The sequence below is a fragment of the Pleurodeles waltl genome, chromosome 4_1 (genome assembly GCF_031143425.1).
Source record: "Pleurodeles waltl isolate 20211129_DDA chromosome 4_1, aPleWal1.hap1.20221129, whole genome shotgun sequence".
In the NCBI taxonomy this organism is placed as follows: Eukaryota; Metazoa; Chordata; class Amphibia; order Caudata; family Salamandridae; genus Pleurodeles; species Pleurodeles waltl.
In genome coordinates, this window is record NC_090442.1 from 794,454,088 (window position 1) to 794,478,857 (window position 24,770).

The following is a 24,770-nucleotide window of genomic DNA, read 5'->3' on the forward strand; positions in this document are numbered from 1 at the left end:
ACTTTAATGTGCAAATTGTACAGTGCGACAACTTCAGGACCTTTAAAGTGTGTGCTTGCCCAGTGTCGTGCACTGCATGCAGCATCAACTTTGGAAGAAAATGATTTAACCATGCATCAGGAAGCACCTACATTTGCTGGCAATTATAGAATTCCCATAGTGTGCCATTCGGCCTGTATTTTGGTTTCTCCCTGAGATGTTATTACATGCAGAAATATAACACAACTAACATACACCTAAAATCTGTCAGTACTATTGGCTTTATCAATGGTTGTGAGCTGTGCAAGATAAAAGGAGTAACAACAATGATTAGTTATAAATAATTAACATTGGAAATGTTTCAATTCTGAAATTGTGAGACTGTGAATTAAATATTATTGAGGCCTATGGAAGGAATATAGCCTTCAATTATGTGCGCTTTATGTTAGATATGTGTGCCCTTTTTCTCTTCACATCTCATCCATCTGCACATTTTAACCTCCTCTTCAGCAACCTCTTTTCCCTCTCTCATGAAAGCACTCCCTCGCATCTCCCTCATTTTACCACCCCAAACATACACTGTACTCATTCACATTTAAGCACTTTATTTAATTTTGCTTTGGCCTCATAAATATTTTGACCTCTACGCACTCCTTTACATTGAATTTTATTTGCAGCTGGTATACATGACCACTGTTCTGTGTGCTCTGCAGAGAGACCATACCACTGTCAGGCACCTTGGTTTGCCTTCAGCCTCAGCGCTCTCAATTAAAGCCTCTCATAAACACCTGGCACAAGTCAAAGTGTGCACTATGGAAGAGTATTACAATGCACAGATACACAGCATGATGAAATGGCTCTCTCTTGGGGAATGCAACATTAAGTAAAATGTGAAATAAGAGGAACTAAATGGCTGACACACAATACGCACATTTTAACATTCATGGCTCGCATATCAATCCACGTTAGTGGCATTAATGTTAAGGGCATGAAGAGGGCACCAGTTTGAATGCCATACAGCAGATAACTGCCTTTACTGTAAGCATGTATTTTTCTCTTTGCGCTTGACTCAGATATTTGGATCAATTCCGCAAGGGAACAAGTACTCTGCTAGTTTTTTGTAACAGTTTCACGAAGAACAAATACAGCAGCTCCACTTCTAAAGGAGCCAGTGATCTGCAGCCAGGGCCTGGTGTGTCACATGGGGGAGGTTAGCGTGACAATGGGTCTCAATACAATAAAAATAACACAAGATTACTATTATAGCACTTACCGTTACCAAAGGCAAGGCACTAAATCACATGTGCTTGCATCCACTCCTACTGCGTGACGAAGAGGGACAGGGTGGGATCCATGCCTGTTAATGACAGATAGCTGCCCTCACGCAGGGATGAAGACACTGACACCCAAAATCTTGACGCTAAAAGCGTCACTGGTCTATTGTGGATACTGCCATAGACCACAATGGAAATTAAGGGCTTCACAGCAGTCAGCCCTGATTCGTGCATCACAGTGTAGAAAGTTGATTTACTGCCTGGCTTCCGTCTTGTGCTTCAAAGCGAGGTGGGAAGGTAGCCTGTAACAGACAGCCCAGACTTAAATGCATTGATTTGTTTATTGATACAATTGTATCTCTAAAGAAATTGATCTATTTAATATTTTTATATGAATGTGTAGGAATTTCAGAGGGGCACAGCCCCTCCCTACAAGAGAAACCACCCCTGCAAAACACTCATCCTCTCATTCACCGACTACCCCTCCATCACCAGAACCAACTTCCACAGATGCATGACAAGCATTGCTGACTGGATGAAGAACAAATGATTGCAGCTGAACACAGACAAGACGAAAGTACTGATCTTTGGCAATAACAGCAACACATGGAACGACTCCTGGTGTCCATCAGACTTATGACCTGCACCCATTCCCTCCAACCATTCCAGAGACCTTGGAATCATCACTGATAACAAGCTCACCATGAAATCACAGATCAACGCCATCTACTCACATGCTTTCTTACTTTGCGCATGCTACGCAAGATCTTCAAATGGCTTCCCTACACACTGGACGCACTGTGACACAGGCCCTCATCACCAGCCAAGTGGATATACGGCAATGCCCTCTACACAGGAATCGCTGCACACCCCCTACAGACACTTCAGACCATACAGAACGCCACAGCCAGACTCATTCTTGGCCTTCACCGAGAACCCAAATCACACCCCACCTCAGGCATCTCTACTGGCTCCCCATACAGAACAGATGCTAATTCAAGCTGCTGACTCACGCACACAAGGCTCTACACAACCAAGGTCTCACATACATTAACTACTGCCTGAATTTCCACCAACCATCGAGAAGACTATGCTCTGCCTCCCTTTCACTTGCCCATTAACCAATCCCTGAACTTCCACCAACCATTGAGAAGACTACGCTCTGCCTCTCTTTCACTTGCCCATACTCCCCGCATCTACCGAAGCAGAAGTGGAGGACGCTCCTTCTCTCACATCGCAGGAAAAAGCTAGAACAGCCTCCACACACACCTCCAGACCATCACCTCACTTCCGCATTTCCGAATGGCCCTCAATACCTGGCTGTTCACATAAGCCTCCGGACCTGCAAGCGCCTCGATACCCTATATGGTGATTAGTCACGCTTTATAAACCTTGATTGATGGAAAACACTGGACACGTATATAATCGTATTGCGTTCCCTGCGCAGCAAAATTCACCCACTTCACTACATTGACCATCATGTTGAGCTGATAAAAGCCCTGGGAAAGCGGTCTCTTGATTACAGCCACATCAGGTACATCGGGCTTACAAAGAAGCTTATCAATACCTGCACAGGTTACAAATCCCGGCTGCCAAAACGTGCCTGAACCCACTTTGAGATACGACAAAAAACCTGCCCTGGCACTTTACTGGCTTCCGTTACAACACAAAAATCAATACTAAGGTAATTTGCAATAATACACTAAGCTTACTAAGGCAAAGTGCCAGGTTACCTGCAGAAACGAGCACCTCAGACTGGCAGTCATCCACATGTCCTCTTGGCCCTGAAGTCTAGTGAGCAACCAAAACTCAAGTTCACAGAGATCTTCACAATCTCCATTCCACTCTTGGCACACAGAGTCGACAACCACCCTTTGGCTAGCTGAAAACATGAAATTATGAATCCATACCATCAGCACCTTCTTATTCCAGATACAATACATACAACAATTAAGCCTCTCATTCCCAAACGGGAAAGAGAAAGGAAGTAAAGCTGATCCCCCGATGACCACGTCCTACTGAAATCTCTCTGCTCAACCTCCACACAACTTATTATACCAATCAAAGCTATTAAACTACCGCCATCAATGGAGCTTTAACCAGAAGCAAAACACTCTTGAACATGATGAAACAATGATTTAACCCCTCCCTGAGCAGTTAGATCTGCACACCACAAGTGCAACTCCGTCAATATTCTCCTTCGTATCCTGATAACCATGAAAACTGCCCCAATTGTCCACCAATTCATGAAAGCCCTGAAGATTCACCTTTCTTAAAGATCACTACAGATTAACATCTCAGCCCCTTCCTCTTCACCAACTACTGTACCCCCTCCATCCCTAAGGAAACGACAGCAGACTTGTCAGCATTCCGTTGCCCTTGTCTCAGTTTGCGCTGTACAAATACCCAAAACATACTTATAGCTGTTTTTTAAATATTCACTATAAATCTCACTCCACAATTCTCTTCTAATGTGATTCATGGAACATTTATTTTCTCAAGAGTAATCATTTGAGTATCAACATTTTTTTTTCTCTCGTCTTCTTTGTGCTTAATTCTCTTCTCCTCAAATCCCTTTTCCAAAGGATTGTATTTTAAGCTCTGGATTAAATGTTAATTTAGCTTGAGGAAGATTTTATGGATTTATTTGGTATTGCTGTTATTTATAACAGCCTTAATGCTCGAATAGTACCCGCACTCACTATGAAGTATCATTACTGTTAATAATGTTCTCTTTTTTTGCTTTAAACATAACACCCCCTACCCAAATCAAGAAAAGAAAAACTTCCTATGGATCATAACAAGACAATTTCCCAAACGCTGACAAATATCATAAACTCAAAAGTTGACTGAACGGTTTATTCCTTCAACTAGAGCAACTATGTCAACAACAAGTCTCATAATGAAAGTCTCACCAAAAATGTATAAACCAGAAGACAACAGTGCTAGGAAAAGCTGAGAGAGAGAGACAGTCAATGTTCTAAAAAGTAATAACCCTGTACAACAGACAAATATCTTCCTAAGAAACATTGTTTTGGGGATGGAATGTCACAATAGGAGCCTAAGGAGGAGAGTCTGGGGACAAACATCTGAAAAAACAGTTGTATAGAGAGAATAATCTAAATAGAGAACATCCTCCACATACTCCAATAACGTGTAGTTGTGTGCAACACTTTACATTAAGTAAAAAAAGAAACTCCTGTTAGGCAGGACTGCAACAGCACAGTGAAAACAATGGTAAAGCTGCAAACCATGCATGTGTGTGTGTGTGTGTGTGTGTGTGTGTGTACTTCATTCATTCATTCATTTATGTATATATTTGTTTCTAAAGTTCTCCTACAGAAGCGCATTCTGATTGTAACAATCAAGAGTAAATCAAATATGTGATAAGTGGAATGCATTAATTTTTCTCCGCCATGGGTGATTTTTTGGATCTCATTCAAGTCCATTGTTTTTTTTTTGCCCACTGTGCCATGCTAGACAGAAACTGTCCATATGCAAATAAGCCTTACTCCTACTTCAACAAGGACAGTCCAAGCCACAAATGCAAGGCTAGGCTCCCTCCAGATGGAACAACAAGCAAACAAAGATTGGTTTCAGCCATTTCATCAGTGACATATAGCTTCAATCCAATTTGACAGTCTACAAAAAAACAAGTCTGGGCAGGCTCAACACACTAAAGGTGATATGTGTAATGCTTGAATTAAATTCAACCACTAGTAATTGCTCAGGGCACCATTCCAGTCCACTGTTTTTTTCTAGAATGTGCTGCTCTAGACAGAGACCGGATATAAATAACTTAGCACTGCTCCAACCCCAACAGGAAGACTCCAGTCCGAAGTGCCATACAAGGTCAGCTCGAGATAGGAATATAAGCAACCCCAGGCCAGTTTTGGCCTCTTTAGGTTTCATCAGTGAGGTATAGCTTCATTGGCCAGACTGATGTCCTGTTGACCAGACTTGTGTCCCATTATCACTGTGTCACAGCGCTGCAGCTATACCTCTTTGCTTAAGGCCGAAGTAGGTGAAAACAGTCTGGGGTCATTTGTGTTCTCGTATGGAGGGGGCCTGGCCTGACAGTTTAGTTAGGACTGTTCCTATTGGAGTAGGATCAAAATGATTTGCATATGGCTCATCAGAACGGCACTGTGTGTGGAAAAACAACTAACTGAATGAAATGCAGCCCTGAGATATCTCCAGTAGTGGAGATTAATTAAAACATTCCTTCCATCACTGTTTAATTATTGCAGAACCCAAGAGGCAGCACATACTTTTAATTAGTGGAAGAGCTGGGGTTTCAGTGTTTCTCAAATGAAATAACAGTTCTTAATGCAACAAAGTTTTAGTTGGAACGCATACCACACTATAAGTCCCTGGGCCTTACGCAGTGATCCTCAGCAGGAGAAATGCTTAAAATGTGGATCTTTGAAAAGATAAGGCTTACAAAATCTCGGTGGGGGTTTCAGTGGCAAATGCAGGTTCGAGAGGAAAATGGGATCTGCTTTGTGGAAAACAAAACGGACGACACACAGCGTCTTGAACTGGATTATTGAACCTCTTTAGTGCAAAGGTCAATCTGACAGCCATTTTTTGATGTTTTGCAGTCAAGAAGTAAGGAGTTCAGGAGTCCAATATACAGCATGCTTCCATAGTCCAAGAGAGAGAGAGAACATGGGGTGCGTAGGGAAATCGGAAGGCGTGGCTTGTGTGGCACTTCATATCTGCTGTCAACTTGTATGCATTTGTGAGTTTCTGCCTTCATGTTTGTGTGTATATACACACTGCTCGTCTCTCAGGTGTATTCCATGATTAACACCTGCACCTGTCAACAGCCACCACATAACAGCACTTTCAGCTATAATCTTTGATGCACTCCCAGTGAACTTTTTGCCAAACCATCAAATTTAGAATTTATTTCCCCTCTCCCCCCCAAGCACCTGCACATCTGACCACTGCTGCAACTCTGAACAAAATTGCTAATTATGTGAATGTGTTCCCCACAGAAAGGAGAAGAAGGTTGACTGGAGAAGGGTCATTATTTACTTCGCACCACATAGAGAAGAAGTGGTCTAGATGTTGGCCCAAATCTAAAAAAACTTTTCAACGCAGTTACCGTAATTATCTGAAGTTCACATTGGGCAATGCTACAGAACAGCCAAAGGGGGGGGTGACTGCACAACGTAAACTGAACAGCGATTATCGGGAATGCAAAACACGCTGTAAACTCTGGATTAGATGATTACTGAAGTGAAAGGGCCTGCCCTAGCAAAAAGGCTATCATTATATTGAAGGAGTTCTGGTAAAAAATAAACCATGTGGGATTTGTAAGCTTGAGATGTTCCTAATTGCTTTATAATTACTGTCTTAACTTTTTCACAGTAGGCGGTACATAATGGACGACACATGTCAAGCCCCTCTGCTCTCTCCTGCAGCTTCTTCGGCTCTGTGGGGGCGGAGATCTCGCTAGCCCACGGCCCTATCAGCCTCTCCTCAACATTATGACTCAGATGGAACCAAAAGCACAATCCTTTCTGTTAGTTTACTCAAATACACCCGCTCTAGTTAGGACAAAGATTACTCTTGTAGTGCGCTTTCATGAGAACCACTTGTCACACCTTTCTCAAACAGCATTATCAATGCAATGGGTCTCGCATTTGCTCGAGTTAGAGCTATTAGTGTTGTAAACTCCTAACTGGACTTTTCTTGCCACATAAATTAGAAATGAAAAGTAACACAGTTTCACATAAGCGAGCCAATTCAAAGCGCCACTCCATGAGTGTGACGAAGACACACAAAAGGAAAAAGAAGTTTGCTCGCAGTCAAAACTTATTTGCAAAAGTACAATTAACAATGTCCAATGCGGTAACCAAACCGCCCCAAGGAGGGACAAATGTAAAGCATTCACCAATTACAACAAAGGATTTTTGAAGGGCAAACCCATGAACGGGCGATAGTGATGGCCGTGAGATGGATGTGGCTAAAAGCCCAATAGATAACAACACATCGGAAAAGCAGCTTGTGCACTGCTATGCTAAACCTAAAAATGGACAAGGGAAGAACTCTTTCCTCCTGCAAAATTAATTGTGAACACTCTTCAAGGACCAGCGTGCTTTCAACATGGACCTTTTGCCTGTATTTTGGGGGCAGTGGGATGCAAGTAATTAAAAATAAATGGGGTACTTTAAAGTCTCTCGGGAGTGTACCATTTAAAAAACAATTTGCAGTGAAGAAACAAGGAACCCACATCCCAATGCTCTAAGATTAAGTCAGGCGGTGAAGGACAAAGGAAATAAGAACAGTCCTCTATTCTGGCCACACAGGCAAGGGCCAGCAGATTAAATGGAACCAGTTGTGTGGACCTGATCTACCATAGAAAGGTGGCCGGTGTGATCCTGGCTGCTTGAATCCAATTTACCAAGTCTGTCTATTATGCCCTTTGGGCTACATTTGTGGCCTGGTGTGAAAGCAGACTATCCGATCCTCTTCTAGCCAAATTGTCTGATGTCCCATTTGTTTTAACTCTAACCTAGTAATATATTGCTGTGAGCACTATTAAAGTTTAATTATTAGCCCTTTTTAGGACTTTCTATGTGTGCCTGATCAGCCTTGCTTATTGAAATCACCTGTTGTGATGGTTTCTTTTAAAGGCCTTACAGATAGGTCTCCACCTGGACCATTTATTATGCCGCTGTAGGTTTGTTTTGACTCTTACATTTTGGATGTGCACAGCCTTGGAGCCCATGCACAGTTGTTCACTGGGGTTGTTGACCATTAAAATGGTCTTCCTCATTGTTATTAGTTCTGCACGCCATTCCAGTGAGCTGCAGACAATATCTGTCCAACTGTGGTATGCCACCTTCTGTCCTGACAAATTAGTAATTAGGGCTAGAGTGCCCCTTCTTCTGAAGATGCCATTGCCCTTGCATTTGAGGAGTTTGCCATCTAAAAATCAATGCTATTAACATGGACTGTCCTTTATATCAAACTGTGCTATGCCTTGGCCAAGAAGGAGTGTAGGAAGTTGGCTTTGTATATACTATTTCAAAGTAAGAAAGAGTGTGCACAGAGTCCAAGGGTTCCTCTTAGCGGTAAGATAGTGGCAAAATTAGATAATTCTAATGCTCTATTTTGTGGTACTATGGTCGAGCAGTAGACTTATCAGAGGGTAGTGTTAAGCATTTGTTGTACACACACAAGCAATAAATGAGGAACACACACTCAAAGACTTACTCCAGGCCAATAGGTTTTTATATAAAAAAATATATTTTCTTAGTTTATTTTAAGAACCACAGGTTCAAGATTTACAGTAAACACTTTAAATGCAAGGTACTTCACTTAGATACTTTAGGAACTTTGAATAAAAGCAATATCATATACAGTCTTTCTAAAAATGGCAATAAGCTATGTTCAAAGTGGACACTGCAAAAATCAACAGTTCCTGGGGGATAAGTAAAGGTTAGTTTGTGAGGTAAGTAAAACACTTACAAGTCTCAGTTCTGGGACATGGGCAGCCCAGCATTGGGGGTTCAAGGCAACCCCATAGTTACCACACCAGCAGCTCAGGGCCGGTCAGGTGCAGAGGTCAAAGAGGTGCCCAAAACACATAGGCGCCTATGGAGAACAGGGATGCTCCAGTTCCAGTCTGACAGCAGGTAAGTACCTGCATCCTCGGGGGCAGACCAGTGGGGTATTGTAGAGCACTGGGGGGGGGAACACAAGTAGGCACACAAAACACACCCTCAGTGGCACAGGGGCGGCCGGGTGCAGTGTGCAAAGCAGGCGTCGGGTTTTGTATTGGTTTCAATGGAGGGACCCAGGGGTCACTCTAGCGATGCAGGCAGGCACGGGGGGCTTCTCGGGACAGCCACCAACTGGGCTAGGCAGAGGGTCACCTGGGGGGTCACTCCTGTGCGGAGGTTCGGTTCCTTCAGGTCCTGGGGGCTGCGGGTGCAGTGCTGGTTCCAGGCGTCGGGTCCCTTGTTACAGGCAGTCGCGGTCAGGGGGAGCCTCTGGAATCTCTCTGCAGGCGTCGCTGTGGGGTCATCTCTAGCTACTCACGGGCTCGCAGAACCGGGGAGTCCTCCCTGTGGTGTTTGTTCTCTGGATCTCGAGCCGGGGGCATCGGGTGCAGAGTCTGAAGTCTCACGCTTCCGGCGGGAAACGTGCAGTCTTTGAAAGTTGCTTCTTTGTTGCAAAGAAGTAGCTGGTTTTGAGCAGGGCCGCTGCTCATGGGATTTCTTGGTCCTTTAGTCCAGGGCAGTCCTCTGAGGCTTCAGAGGTCGCTGGTCCCCCTCGGATGCGTCGCTGTTTGCAGGTTTTCGAAGTTGGAGACAGGACGGTAGGGCTGGGGCCAAAGCAGTTGTTGTCATCCGTCTTCTCTGCAGGCTTGAAGGTCAGCAGTCCTTCTTGTTTCTTCAGAATGCTGGAATGTAGTTTCCTAGGTTCTGGGGTGCCCCTAAATACTGAATTTAGGGGTGTGTTTAAGACTGGGAGGGCAGTAGCCAATGGCTACTGTCCTTGAGGGTGGTTACACCCTCTTTGTGCCTCCTCCCTGTGGGGAGGGGGGCACATCCTTAATCCTATTGAGGGAATCCTCCAAACTCAAGATGGAGGATTTCTAAAGGCAGAGGTCACCTCAGCTCAGGACACCTTAGGGGCTATACTGACTGGTGGGTGACTCCTCCTTGTTTTTCTCATTATCTCCTCCAGCCTTGCCACCAAAAGTGGGGGCAGTGGCCGGAGGGGCGGGCATCTCCACTAGCTGGGATGCCCTGGGGCGCTGTAACGAAAGGGGTGAGCCTTTGATGCTCAACACCATGCGCTGCTACAGTTCCTGCAGGGGGAGGTGTGAAGCACCTCCACCCAGTACAGGCTTTGTTCCTGGCCACAGAGTGACAAAGACACATTCCCCCCTGTGGCCAGCAGCATGTCTGGTGGGTGGCAGGCTGGCAGACACTGGTCAGCCTACACTAGAAGTCGGATTGGTATTCAGGGGGCATCTCTAAGATGCCCTTTGGGTGTATGTTACAATAAATTGCACCCTGGCATCAGTGTGCATTTATTGTGCTGAGACGTTTGATACCAAACTTCCCAGATTTCAGTGTAGCCATTATGGAACTGTGGAGTTCATGTTTGATAAACTCCCAGACCATATACTCTTATGGCTACCCTGCAATTACAATCTCTAAGGTTTTGCTTAGACACTGTAGGGGCATAGTGCTCATGCACATATGCCCTCACCTGTGGTATAGTGCACCCTGCCTTAGGGTTGTAAGGGCTGCTAGAGGGGTGACTTACCTATGACACAGGCAGTGTGAGGTTGGCATGGCACTATGAGGGGAGTGCCATGTCGACTTAGTCAGTTTCTCCCCACCAGCACACACAAGCTGTGAGGCAGTGTGCATGTGCTGAGTGAGGGGTCCCCAGGGTGGCATAAGACATGCTGCAGCCCTTATGAGATCTTCCCTGGCATCAAGGCCCTTGGTACCAGGGGTACCAGTTACAAGGGACTTATCCGAGTGCCAGGGCTGTGCCAATTGTGAAAGCAAAAGTACAGTTTAGGGAAAGAAAACTGGTGCTGGGGCCTGGTTAGCAGGGTTCCAGCGCACGTTCAATCAAACCTTAGCATCAGCAAAGGCAAAACGGTAGGGGGTAACCATGCCAAGGAGGCATTTCCTTACAAGGAGTCTCCTGAAGCCTGTGCGATCATTCCACCAGAGCGAATGCCTCCATTACTTCTTGTTTAGGGGTATTCTGGTGTTGCACATCTGTCAGGCTGCTATATGGATGTCTGTCCACACCTTTACAGGTTACTTCTGCTTCAATTCGAAGGCACACAGGGAGAGTCATTTAGCCCCCTAGGTCCTGGACTTCACAGTCCGCTCCTCAGACCCATCTTTTTTCTACAGGTGCTTCTTTCTGTGGATTCATGGAATGATGAACCTGCAGTTAGAAGCACAGTACTAAGAGTTTCCTTTAGATTATCTTATAGGCACTAGCTATACAATATTCCACAAAGCAACCAATTGTCTTTTAGAGACCATTTGAGGTGTAAGCCATCAGAACAGTATTGCTTGCATAAGAAGGCACCAGCAGGTGCTTTGACAGGTTATTTGTCGACAACACGAGGGCACTACTGACTGCCTCTGAAAAGGTCAGCAGTATGTTAATGAACCTGAAACAGGGCCACGACACAGCCCTGCTGGACTCCAGTAACAGCTGAAATTATTGCAATTAGAGGACTCCTCGTTCCCATGCGTACCTCTTCCTGGTGTCTGAATAAAATGATGTCTGAACCAATGAAAACAGCCATCTGGGAATACAACAGCCAGAAAGTTTCTTCCACTTGTTGCTCTATCAAATGCAGCGGAAATGTCAGCCATAGCACAACACAGTTCACATCACTGCTTCTTCGTTGATTTATATGACAGGAAAGCAATGGCAAATTTATTAGGTTTAAACTTCACCTGTGGAAACAAACCCATTTGCAAAAAAGATAGCACATCTTATATGTCACTCAGTCAGTAAGGTGATCCACCAGTTTAGCAAAGACTTTCCGACTGGCACCTAAATAATGGTGGCTTACTGTAAATTAGTTCACGTCCAGACGTTGTACTGGCCCATAAAGTGTTCTATGGGCAAGGCAAGCAACCTTCCAAATACAAGATGGCTAAGAGCACAACCTGAAAAATGTCTAGTTATCCTGCTTAGTAACCATCTAAAGCATGTTTAACTATTTTTTTGCAGTTGTGTCCTTGCCTCGATGCAGTTCTGTTGCTTCTGCTTTCTAATAGGAATATGATCTCTTTTGCTTTCAATATTACTTTCATGACTTACAACCATGGGAACACGGTTTCTTATAGAGAATAATATTTCTTCCACCAATGAGCCACGAGTCGACCTGATGATGTGTTTGTTCCGTGTCAGTCTCAGAAATAGAATAATTAATTTCTGCTAAACTGTAATGAGTGTCTCTTAACTAGTTTTAAGAACTGGACCTTCGCACATAAACCACTTTCACACCCATTTTAATAATAAAAGTAGGGTAGTAGGCAACTAAGCGAGAACAGACATGAAGTGTGGTCTATAAAGAGAGTGTTCTTCTCTGTCGAGTCAGAAATCTCTGGTTCTAGTCGTGTCTTATCCAATCGACCACACTGTGATTTTGGCCAAACCGGATAATCTCAGCAAGTCATTCCACAAGTCTGCCAATTTAGAACACCTAGAAGTTGGCTACTATGTTGGCACTACATGCTATATAAGTAGCTTGACATTTAGATTTAGGAGTGTTCAAAAAGAACACACATGCAGTGACTATAAAAATATAGTGCGCTAAACAATCACAGAAATCCAGCTTCAAATAGAAACAGGAAGGCAGCATCAACAGGTTACTGCAGATTTATCTTTAAGCCTGCGTGTGATCCCCTGGCAAAGTGGTGAGACTCAGCTTCGTCACTCTCACTGCTCTGTCAGTCTACTGTCATCATCGCTGCTTCCTGGCGTATCACTGACCTCATGTATCTAACACATGTCTAAAATATTCAGCACAACACGGTTTGCATTCACGGCGCCTGTTGTACACGACCAGCCTGCGACTTGTTACAGAGCTGATGTCAGATTACAAGTACGTGTGCCATGTTTCTCACAAGCCCAGGCTCAGTCCGCAGACTTAGAAAAATGTGTCTGTGGAGAATCACGGTTCGCTTTCCCTTTATTTTCGTGCGCTGTCGCGCGTCCACGTCAGAATCAGGCATGAGGTAATGTTGCGGCGCGCCACCTTGTAACCGAGACCTTCCTTGTCAGTAGGAGAGAGGCAGGTTGGATTAAAGCAAAATCTTAAAATGTAGAAACAGGTCTGCGACTTCGATAGGCAGGGCAAATCTGGCCCATTATATGATATGGGACTGACTCGAATCTAAGCCTACCAGCGATACAGAGGCCTGTCATGAAATACATTTCGGTACAAGCCAGTCCAGCTCAATCGAAAAATTGAAAGTTAGCCTAACTGGCAGGAAAACATTTGTAAGGCCTTCTAAGAAATCTTTCCACAAGGACGGTGAAAAAGAAAATTTAAGGGGCTCTTTTTCAAAGCTCTGACAGCTACCACTTGCACCTTATTGGACAAGAACTTCTACCCAGACTCAGCTAAATGCAAAAGGTAAAGTGACGCTGCTGCCTCCAAGCATGTTCTAGGAGCGAGGACCTTCTCTTGGCACTAGCTGCAGAACATCTTCCACACAGAGGTGCATGATAACCTGATGTCAAGGGGATACTAACGCTATGGATTCTACTTACATCCTCTGCTTCACTCCATGCTTAAGCACAGCCACGAGTTTGCTGAGGCTCGTTTTGTGCGCATCTACAGCACTCATGCAAGACACCCTATTTCCACACAGCCATGCAATAAGCCCACACTCAATCACCTATAAAACACCAGGAGTGGCATCTAATTCAGACATGCAAAGCATACCCAAAGGTGACTACGGCCTCATTTAGAGTGTGGAAGAGCAAGGGGTTTGCTGCAAAAAGACACTCATCTTTCTCACTAAACCCACAGTTCCCTCACTGTACTAAGGATCGGAAGAACCTCTACTTACTGTCGGTAGAGCCTCCGCGGCCTCTGTGGGCGGTACCTCCTAGCCCAGCGGTCAACCTGCTATAAGACAACTGGGTGACAGTGGTGCTTGCCCCTCCCTATTGAAGGTGGGACTTTTTTGCAGGTCTGTGATCACAACGCAGTGCAAGGCAGGGAGGGGCAGGAAAAATGCTGAATGCCCCTTGACTGCCGACACAAATATGCCTGCGTATCATGTGGAATTACTTTTTTGTTTGCCAAAAACAAACTGCTGCTTTGAGAGTTTGTTTTTCCTGAACAGCAAAGTTTGTTGAACAAACGCTTCAAATATGGAGCGCGCTCAGCACTGGCAGCAGCTCCCTTCACAGCACAGAGACCCGCGCCAAGCAGGTGTGACCGCTAAATACTGCAGACTGTCTTCTGCTAGGGTGCCAAAGACCTCCACACCGTGGAGGTACCCGGATCATCCACCAGGCTCTAACTTTCCCCTGTATAGCTCTCTTATATCGCTCAGTCCAGAGATGCAGCCGCAATTTTGCCCCAACCCTTTTGGCGCACCCTTTCAAACCTCATACATGATTGACATTGAAACCCTTCTCACATAGGCCACATTGTAAACCCATGCTGTACCAACCACTCAAACCAAAGGGTAGCCACTTACTGACTCCCTAGAAAGTGCTTTGGAGCCCCACAAGGACTATGAGGATCTACACAAAGGATACTGAGTCAATACAAGACTGTGCTATTCGCAATTCTTATATTGGGTCTACAAAGAACTAGAACAGGCTTTTACAAGAAGCGGGAGCCAGGAGGGGTCCTCCTGAGCACTTTACATTTTGTAAAGAATTAAAGTGAGTTAAAAGGTTTCCTTCTCTCAAAGCAAAGCGTGTAAACAGGACGTTTTGAGTGATGTTGGTACTTGTCTCCCCTTATCTCTCCCACTCACTGGCCCGCAGACAAGCTCCAGGAGTGGAGGGCCGCAGAAACCCTGCGATAGGGAGCTTTATCGCCGCTCTCTTGCGTGCCAAGCATGAAGTCAGAAGATTTAAAGTGGGCTTGGCAGGGAGTGGACTCGGCTTTCAGAAATGGTGGATGTAAATGATTTTGTACAGTCCACCCAAGTGCTTCAATTAAACATAAGTATGAATGGTCTTCCAGCGATGCAGGTCAGCACAAAGGGTAAACTTAAATATATGATGCAATTGAGCGTGAACTTGAAAGCTTAATTAAAGGGGAAACCATCATACAAGGCAATTAATTGGTCCAAATGTCTGGTCACTGGAAAATGGATTAATTCGAGACTTGGTCAAGAACTTTAATAGTCTGAGACTCTGCTGATCCCATATCATTGGTTCACTTTGCCACAAAATGTGGCAGGGCCATGAAACATGCATCACCTCCACCATTAAAAATACTTGGACCCTCACTGCTTAGTACAAGCCATAAGTGCAGGATTTGACTCACAGATCTGGCCCATATTGCTCCTATTTGTCCCTTTGCTCCTTTAACTCATCCACGGAGCTCTGCCAGGGGCACAGGACCCAGGCATCAGCCGGGGCGGAGTGGGGCAGCACTCAATATGGATGTTGAATGAGTAATAGGGCTGGGATGAGACCGAGGTGGGTGGCTGGGTAATGAAAGTAGGCTTGCCTGAGTGAGATATTGTGATGGCAGATATATTGGTATTAACTTAGTGGACAGTCAGGAAATGCAGAGCAGAGTTTGGGGCCCAGAAGCAAGTGCAGGGACTGGAGGTGAGCTGAATAGAAGGCCAACACATAGGGATGTGTATTTGCCTCCAATCATGGCTCGAGGCAAATTATTTGGCTCTGGCGTACAAACCGGTTCTTGTCTGATTAGCATTACTAACTTTGGAGACAGTGAAAGCTTCAGTAGGTAGAAATAAGAACTGAAATGGTCCCTCCACTCCCCCGCCCCCCCCACACACTCATTACAATATTCCAATCAGGGGGTCCACTGGACCACATGGTGGAAATGTCTTTCTTTTGTTGTTTGGGGAAGTGTTGTTTATTCCTCCTTCCTGGGATGAAGTGGTCAGTTCTATGGATTTCACCAGTCTGAGTTTGCTGCCAGTGACTTCCACATGGTTGTCTGGAACTGGGTGGCGATCTCTCAACATCCTGTGTGGATGCCCTGTATCTCTAAGCACAGGAGCGATGACCCCTTTCCACTTCATGTGCCTGGTACATCCTGCTGCTTCTTGACCTACTACACAGGCATCTCCTGCTGCATCCCTCAGCCCAGTGATGTCATGTATATATGCCCCAAAAATCAGATAACTAATTAATCTGAGTTCAGTGAGTGGGATAATCACTGTTGATATGTGCTTTTTTATATTCATGCAGTATATCCATCTTTTACCTGTAGGTGCTTTTCTTATGTATTTTACCTTGTTTTCGGTAACCTGGAAAACTGAGCACACAGCACCTTAAGGAGCCAATCTTTAAAGGCGAGCAACAACACAGTGGAATACCCTCTTCCCCTTTCCCCCACAGGCTCCCTAAGGGGTTGTCAACCTGCGACTCCCCAATCCAGTCGCTAGGCCGGCCCTGCATTTCCGCAACCATGCAATACAGCAACTGGCAATGCGATGAGAAATTCCCTGAAGGTTCAAAGGTCGCAAAGAACTGTATGAATATTGACAGGGTACCTTAGGATCCCTGGTATTCTGACAGGCGTCACTGAGCCACACTTGAGCTCCCATGCAAATACTGCTCGAAAATAAACAACTACTGGCCTATCTTCGGGTGGTCTCTGCTCTGCCTATAGAGGCCTTATAATAAGGATTCGGTGTTTGATGTCGGCACCGGATTTATGTACCACCTGCAAAACTGCCTGTCTGCGGGCTATGCACCTGTGGCGCCAACTGACGGAAATCCGTAACAGGCGGAACCTTCCGCCCAGCAGCCGCCCCGCCCTCCGCTGGGCCGAAGCCACTGCCCGCGTAATGTAATGCAGACCACCGTGTCCTCACGTGCTCCTGCTGTGGTGAACTTGCGCTGATACGGTCTTCGCTGTATTTATTACAGTCTGGCTGCAGGCTGTTTTGTCTGGCTATGGAATATCCGCTTGAGAAATAAATTATTTTGTTTAAAAAAAAAATCAATGGCAACGGTTCGCAATTTTATTCCTGAACCATACAGGTCAAACAGTCAGCTGCAACAAATCAAACCGATTCATCGGTCTATTCGTAGTGCTTAACATTAGCCATCTGTAGGACATCAGTGTAGGTACTTAAGGCACACTGGTGTAACTTTAAAACTTTATAATTCTTGCTCTGGTGAGGGGAACAAAACCAGCAAGGCACTGTGTGCGTGGAAAACAGGGAAAGCACACCGAAATACGAGACTGGTACAGTAAAATTAATCCATTGGGATATGTGTGCCTATGTCTCGAAGGAGAGGCAACCAAAAGGGAAGCAGGAGAGAGAGAGAGAGTGGCTGAACTGGGTGCAAGTTAAAGGGTAAGTTGGGACAGCAGCGAGGTAAGAGAGAGAAAGTGAAAGGGGGAAAGAGAAAAGAAAGAAAGTGAAAGGAGAGAAATACAGGATATGTGGGAAGAGAGAGTGGAAAGATAGATAGATAGATAGATATGCAACGTGACAGAGTTAGAGAGAGAGGAGAAAGAGAAAACGGGGGAGAAACAAGGTCCGATGGAAAGAACGGACAAAGGCATAAAGGGAGGTGAACAGCGAGAGAGCAGAGAGAATGAAAGAATAAAACAATTGTGATGGAAATGAAGCGAATAAAGGAAAGAGACAGCGTCACGGAGAGGGCTTGAGACGAGAGGGATGGTTATCCGAGACAGAGAGAGGTGCGCAGTTAAAAGACCAACATACAAACACAAGAGGGCCACCGAGAGGTGCGGCGAGACGGACACAAAAAGACAGAGACAAAGGAGAGTGGAAGCGACATAGAGTGGGTGGCGCGGTCCGGGTGTTCTCACCATGCTCACACCTCAGAGCACATACCCCGGGGGCACGTCCTAACGAGCGGATGGGATGTACCATTCTCACATAGCTGACATTCTACACACAAGGCCTCAATATCCCCGGGGCACGAACTCGTGGTACGGGTGCATGCATACAAGGAGGGCCTTAACCTCCAACCATCTCGCAAGGCAAGTGAAACACTACACTATGTGGGTTTTCATTGCAAAGTCGGGTGCCAGCATACCTGGTTCATAAATGTAAATGTCCTGATAGCAATGCAGTGTTTCATGCTGGTATTTAGACCATTTCTAAACACTCAGGCGTAGGAAGAAAATGTCATTTGCCCAGGATCACACAGGTAAGACGTGAAGAAAGTGCATATGAGAACTCTCGGCTCCTGTACCGAATACACGTACAGGGGCCCAAGCTCACCTCACCCATGAGGGCTAAAAAGGCCATCTGGTTTCGCCTACGTCCATGGGCAAAGAGGACATACGCCTTCGCATTTATGGACAGGTTCTTTTGGAGCAACATCAAGACTGGGTTGAATGCAGCTGGTCCTGTCAGTAACAGGCTATAAAAAGATGGAATGGGATTCGATCATAGTGATGATCAGTGGTGCAGCTAAGCTAGAGAAGTTCCCCTCCTGTGTGTCCGCAGTCTAGTAGATGATCCCACCATGGTTCAGGTCCTCTTCCTAAACCTCCTTACACAACTGTGCACACTAAAGCGCCTCCATACAAAAGCTATCAGTGTGCTGACAGGTCTTGGCGAGTGCATGGCATCTGAGGCACTTTTATGGTAACTGTGCTGCCTCTCAATTATTGTTTATCTTTTAACAAGTGTTTCTACATAGAGTAAAGTAAAAGTATCCAGTGTAGCTCAGGGTGTGAATCCATGCCAGATTGTCAGGATAATGTAAAGGAGCTCCTGTGAAAACTACTGTCTGTCAAATTTAAGTTTCATGGATATCTTGAAAATCTCGCATGGCTGCGGCCCTCTTGAACCTACCTTGAGTTAAAGGAGCAGAGTTTTCGCACAGAGAAGCAGAGCGAGGGAAATTCCACACTAAAGAAGCCCCACCTTATTTTCCAGCCTGCATTGTACAGAGGCAGCTCCAGTACTCACACAGGCCAGCCTCTATAGGCATGTGTTTTATTAGAGGCTTGGTTGCTTGTGTTTTGTTCAGGGAAATCCTGCCCTGGCAGTTCGGGCTGGACTGGTCCTACTGGGTCAGGGTCAAGACTGATTGGCGTATGGCTGGGTCCACACTGAGGTGGCGTCTTGTGCAAAATGATGATGAACTGGGATGCGGCCTGAGTAATTGTCAGTGGCTGAGGTTAATTCAACCATTCCATCCATCACTTATGTGTACATTACGGTGATATGCCAGTCCAGCATTTGGAGCCCATCGGTGTAGTACACTGTACACCGCAAACTTTAAAGTGTACATATAAAGATTGTGGTGAATAAAGTAGCAGGTGCATCTCTCACATTGTAGGATCTGTGCAGACGTGCAACTGCAGGGATGTTACACGGCATAAAGATGGAATATGACGCTTTGTGTTACCTACCTGGGGAGCTGTTGTAGTGGTATGCTAGTGGACTGTGCAGAGGTGCAGCACACACTGAAATTCTGATCTCTTCTAGGCAATTACAAGATGGGGGGCAACCAAGCACACGGCTAGGCCCCATTATACCGAACCAACCTATGAGCATAGAAGGATGGGCAAGCGAGGGTGTGTAATGTAAACTAGAAGTCAAGAAACGCACCTAAGAAGCCCACAGAGCCTTTCTAAGAGGCCGCTGGCGCCTCTCACAGTGTGACTGCTCTCCTGAGCGAGTGCTGGAACAGAACGGCTCCAAAACGTTAAGCACCACGATCAGCATGGCGATTACCTCGTGTATGGCAAGTCTTGGAATCGGCAATATAGCGATCATTTTTCCTATCAATGCACGTCCTGTCATAATATACATAATGCAATGTCCTGACATTGTACTCTCTAGAAATGCACACGTCTTACTCCATTACAACGTGTTGTACTGTACCGCTCTTGGTCAGAAAACAGCGCATTACAAATCTGTATAGACTTTTCTGTACAGTGCTTGCATCGCACATGGCTGTATTGCACAGTACTTCCCGCATTCGTTACTTACGATGATTGAACTATACTATATCCCACTGCATGATTTGTAGTGTACTGGACTAAACTGTGTTGCACTGCCTTGCACTGTGCGTCTGTGCGGTACTGTATAGCATGGATTTTAATGTATCTTGTTTCACCGGGTTACCCAAACTACCACATGCAGGGCTAGGCACACGCGCCAGGATCCCCTTGCTAGTGATAGTGCGATTTACAAATACACATTACATGAAATTATAGTGCATATCATTGTGCCTTGTTACGCTGTACTGCATTCTATTGTGCTGTGCTGCATGCACTGAACTGTGTTCAGTTGCCCTGTATTCTTTGCACTGCACGGCACCGCAGCGCTTCGTAACACTGTGGTGGTATTGTGCAGCATCGTATGTTCTGCACATTGGTGAAATGCGTGTGCTGCACTGCGCTGTAGTGTAGGCGCTGTGCTCGCCAGGCTCTGCGCCGCAGTACTCACCACTCTGCCGGAGAACCTCTCGATGGCCCGCTTCACCTTGCCGTAGGTGCCTTTGCCCAGGGTCTCCTGCAGCTCGTACCTGTGCTTCAGGTTGTGCTTGTGATGGTGCCTCTTCACTCCGTGCTGCTTCCTCTGCTCCGGGGACACCGTCGCTGCCTCAGGGGAGGACGAACCCGAGGGCCCCCCCATCACCACCACCTCTCTTCCCTTCTCCTCGCTCCCCGGACGCTCATCGGGTGCTTGTCCGGCCCCAGCCCCACCTGCGTCCGCATCCATGACTGGAAGAGACGGGCGGTGGAGGAAGGAGGGTCTGCGGCTGCCTGTCGGGTGCCTGAGCCCTGCCTTCAGGCCGGAGACGGCGCGGCCCCCATGCTGCCCTGGCCCACAGAGCTGCCACACATCTGGCACCTCGGGTGCATCGCGCACTGAAGGCACTGGGGCCGCACGGTGGACACACGCCACAGGTCAAGAAAGAACACCGTTCACCAAACAGTGAAGGATACGACCACGGACCGTGAACACGCAACGAGCCTCGGCTCCACAGCTGCGGAGGTCTGCACAGAGAGGCTTCGTCAGGCACAGTACCTTCAGCGGGTTAGCGTGAAGACAGTCCCCTGTGCAATATATACCGGATGCCCCCCTTCCCCAGAGGGGGCAGCAGCCGCTGGAGAGCACCCAAAGGCCGGGCAGCGGCTGGGGCGCCTTGTCACCCACGGCGAGGGGGGCGGGTGGACGGGTCGCCCCTGCGCATGATGAGGCTCTCCTCTTGCAAGCTATATTTGGTAGGCCTGGCACCGACGGGTGCCTGTTGAGGCAGGTCCGACGCCTCGGGTCCCCCCAGGATACAGCACGGAGTGTCCCCGTTCGGAAAGGGGAGCCGCATTCCCCTCAGCCCTGCACGTTGCAGCTCCTCTGCTGCGGCCGTCTGAGGTGCGTGGTGTACTGTTACAAGGGCAGAATCACTCTCCCGGTGCCATGGTCCTTTCATTTCCTTCCTACGCTTTTTTTTTAGGAGGAGGGGAAAAAGGGGTGTTGGAAGTTCGTGGCTAGCGGATTGCATGGAAGGCTCCTCCTGTAGGAGGGATACAACGCCGGACCTCCCTTTTCCTCGTTTGTGTGCCCTCCAGCGGGCGGGCCTACAGTTGTTAGGACAGCCCTCAGACATGCCCATCGGTTTTGTCAGGAAAAGGGTAGGGCGACAGTCACCAGCCCACGGCTCCGAGACGATTATGCACAGAAAAAAATAAATTATTGCAGCCGCAGAACATGGCAAGCGGCACAAGTAGGCGTAGACCGCAGGTCACTGGGGATAAAACATTCCCAACACTCGCTCAAGGAAAGGAAAAAGGGATAAAAGTCGGAGGGTTGCTTTGTCCTGAGCTTTAATTGATTAACCACAGACAGAGCTTCCCCTTTCCGATTTTTGAACGGGCTTAATAACAACTGTCATATCAATCAAAATTCAAGTGCAGCGTGTGCTCCCAGGAAATACGATGCGTCTAAACTCAAGGCTGCGAATAAGCTGCTGGTTGAATAAGAAGCTAACTTTGACCTCATAAATATAGGACCATTATGAAATAAGGTCCCTTTGTAGACTATGATGTTACGGAACTGAGGTCAATGGAATTTCGTAGCAGTGGAAAACCCAAATTACCTCCTCTTCCGTCCTGTAGATTTCAGGGCCCTGAGCCCGCACACAGACACATAGTTATGGAATATTTAAATGGCCCCCGGCGCATGCGCCGGGCCCCTTTTTATTGTCAGGCGCCATGTCAATCCTGACTCCTGTGCTGGATGGATGTGGGGTGAGTAGGGCAGCCAACACTCGGGGAGTGGTACACCAGTACCGTGGCAGACACTAGAACAATTGCAGCAGGACTCTACATCCCTACAAACTTCATAAAAAAAGTCCAACCTGTGGAAAACAATAAACAACACAATAAAACACCACTGAGCCTCTTTTTCTTATCAGACAGTCCGCAGGGCAGTACAGAATCACTGGACAGGTGCGGCTAGGAGCACTCGGGCATGTCACGCACCCGTAATACAACCAGCTGACCCTGTACACAAACGCAGTCTTGATGGAGTCTGGATCCTTCAACAGCATGTCAGACGGGTTACAGTTCACATGTGTACCTTTGATCATTCCTGCCTGCTCTCATGCTGTTGGAGTTGGTGTCAACTGTTCAAATAGGGGTGCATCAGGAGCATTGGTGAAGTCTACTGCAGAGGTTTCTTTAGAGGTGCCTTGGCTCCATGATAAGCAAACCCGCTAAGACTGGCATGACAGTGTGGTATTTGTGTGTCTTCCTCTGAGGCCTCAGTTCCTTCTCGTACTTGTCAGTGGAGCAGCTTCAGACTCCTCTCTCGTGCCAAGATTTCCCTCACGCAGGAATTCCCTTGATGCCCGTCTCGCTGGGTTGCCATGAGACTGCGTGGGTTGTGCAGGGCCTTACATAGGCGCGCAAAGGGGTTGCTGCGGAACCACCAACAGGACCACATCCAAATCGCTTGTGCAACCACAAAGGTAGGTAATTCATGGTCGGGTGTGCTCTTGCCAGCAGGACTCGGATACAGTGGGTCTTAACAGATGGTCTCTGGGTTGTTGGTCTCCCACAGTGCCAAGAGTGCTTTGTCGGTCTCCTGATGTTTACGTTTCACAGACATAAGGCTCCACACTGGTGGTGCAATGCTCCTTAGGTGGTTCTGGTGATGCACATGGTGATGCCAATTTTACCATTTGACAACTTGTGCTGCAGGTGGCAATGAATGGAAGGACTTCGTAGCTATGTGCAGTGGTTCTTCTTCTTCTTCTTTGTCATTTGCAGTTGCTAGTGTAGATGCCATCAATCTCAAGCAGCCAGTGACAGGTGGTTGGACGGTTGGGCAAATACGCAGTTCACACATACAAGCAGCTTACATTAGGTACTCCAACTGAGCTGTCTCCAATGACCTTGCTACACCCCAGTGATTGGCTTGTGTTAATGGATGCACTCTCGAGTGGTGCTACTAGTCCTCGATCTTGAAACACGTTTCTTCATCTGTCCTACGCTCCTGTGCTTGTTGGGTTCTACAGTGTTACAGGCTTGTCACACACCTTTCTTCTTTAATCCTTCTTCACCATGTGGCGTCATGCCTCTCTCTTTTCTCTTTTCCTGTCCATTTTCTTTTGCAATGTGGAGTCATGCCACGTGTTGCATGTTACTTCATATGGACTTTTCTCTGGTCGTATCCGGTTCATAGGACTGTGTAACTTCTTCCGTTGCGGACTTATTGCCATTCCTGTCCCTTCCTCAGGGATCTTCTTGATGCTCCGCTCCTTACTTAAATGGAGGGTCACTCTGCTTCCACCTTCTGTTCGCTTGAGGGTGCAGTTCTTGCGCTTCAAGGCTGCGCTGTCTCAGTGCCTGGTCCTGCCTGGGTTCATACAGACTTGGCAGGGTTGGTCGCTCCGTGTGAAATGTTCTTTGATGGGCCAAATGTGGCCATTCAGTGCTAGGGCGTCCGGCTGGCACGGTCTCATCCTTGCACTTATGCATTGTCTTTGCGCCCCTTGAGTTTGTGCTGGGGCCTTTTCAGACAGTGGTGTGGCTATCAGACAGTCTCATCTTGAGTGCCCTCTGTTGGTTCCTTGCGTGCTTGTTCTTCTTTCTTGCAGTGATGGCTGTTCAGCACTAGGGGGCATGTGGTACTTTCTTCACCCTCACATCTTCTGCTCCTCACCAGAGCTCTGGTACTTGGCTTGCTCAGTCTCTGGGAGTACCAGGTGATGGGGAGCCTCTCCGGCTGCCTCAGGCCTTTGCTTTGGTTCGGGCTGTAGTATCTGCCTGCTTGCTGATGTACTCCTCAGCAGTTCAAATGTTTGTGTTCCCTTTGAGGATCAGAATACAAACTACATTGGCATATCCGGAAACCAATTTACATTGACAATGTTCAATTAATGATCCATACAGAGTTAGGAATATGTTATAACACCTCCATTTTGTGTTCCTCTGTGCATCTTCTCCTGTGTCCTGATACAGCCCAGTGTTCAAGGATTGCAAAGAGACCTAGGTAAGGAGCCCAAAGACATTTTCTAGTCAAATAGTATTAATTGTTCAAAAAGTGTTTGTTTTACTGTGGACTCTCTGTTTTTTTCAGGCAGCCTGGCCTCTTTTAAAGTGGTGTTTGTTTCAAAATCGTTTTTGCTGTGACTGTGTGAATTCCCTTGCTAGTTTGTGACTCTCCCCCCCCCCTTTCCCCCCCCCTCTCTGCCCCCCTTTTTTCACCCCTATTCTTAGTAAAAAGACTACATAGATCTTTCAGAGTGTGGTTTTAGGAGACTGTTTTTAATCTGTTTGTGTGATTTAAATTGTACTTAAAAGCTGTCTGCCCC

At 46.6% G+C, this 24,770-nt stretch overlaps 1 protein-coding gene across 1 annotated transcript in view; it reads right to left on the reverse strand.

Moving 5' to 3' along the window:
* NUAK1 (NUAK family kinase 1) overlaps positions 1-21,394 on the reverse strand; it is a 123,971-nt gene extending 102,577 nt beyond the window's left edge. The window contains exon 1 of the mRNA XM_069229513.1: positions 20,396-21,394. Coding sequence (XP_069085614.1) covers positions 20,396-20,671 — 276 coding nt within the window. The 5' untranslated portion in view covers positions 20,672-21,394. The remainder of the gene's footprint in view (positions 1-20,395) is intronic.
* Between the last annotated feature and the right edge of the window lie 3,376 nt (positions 21,395-24,770).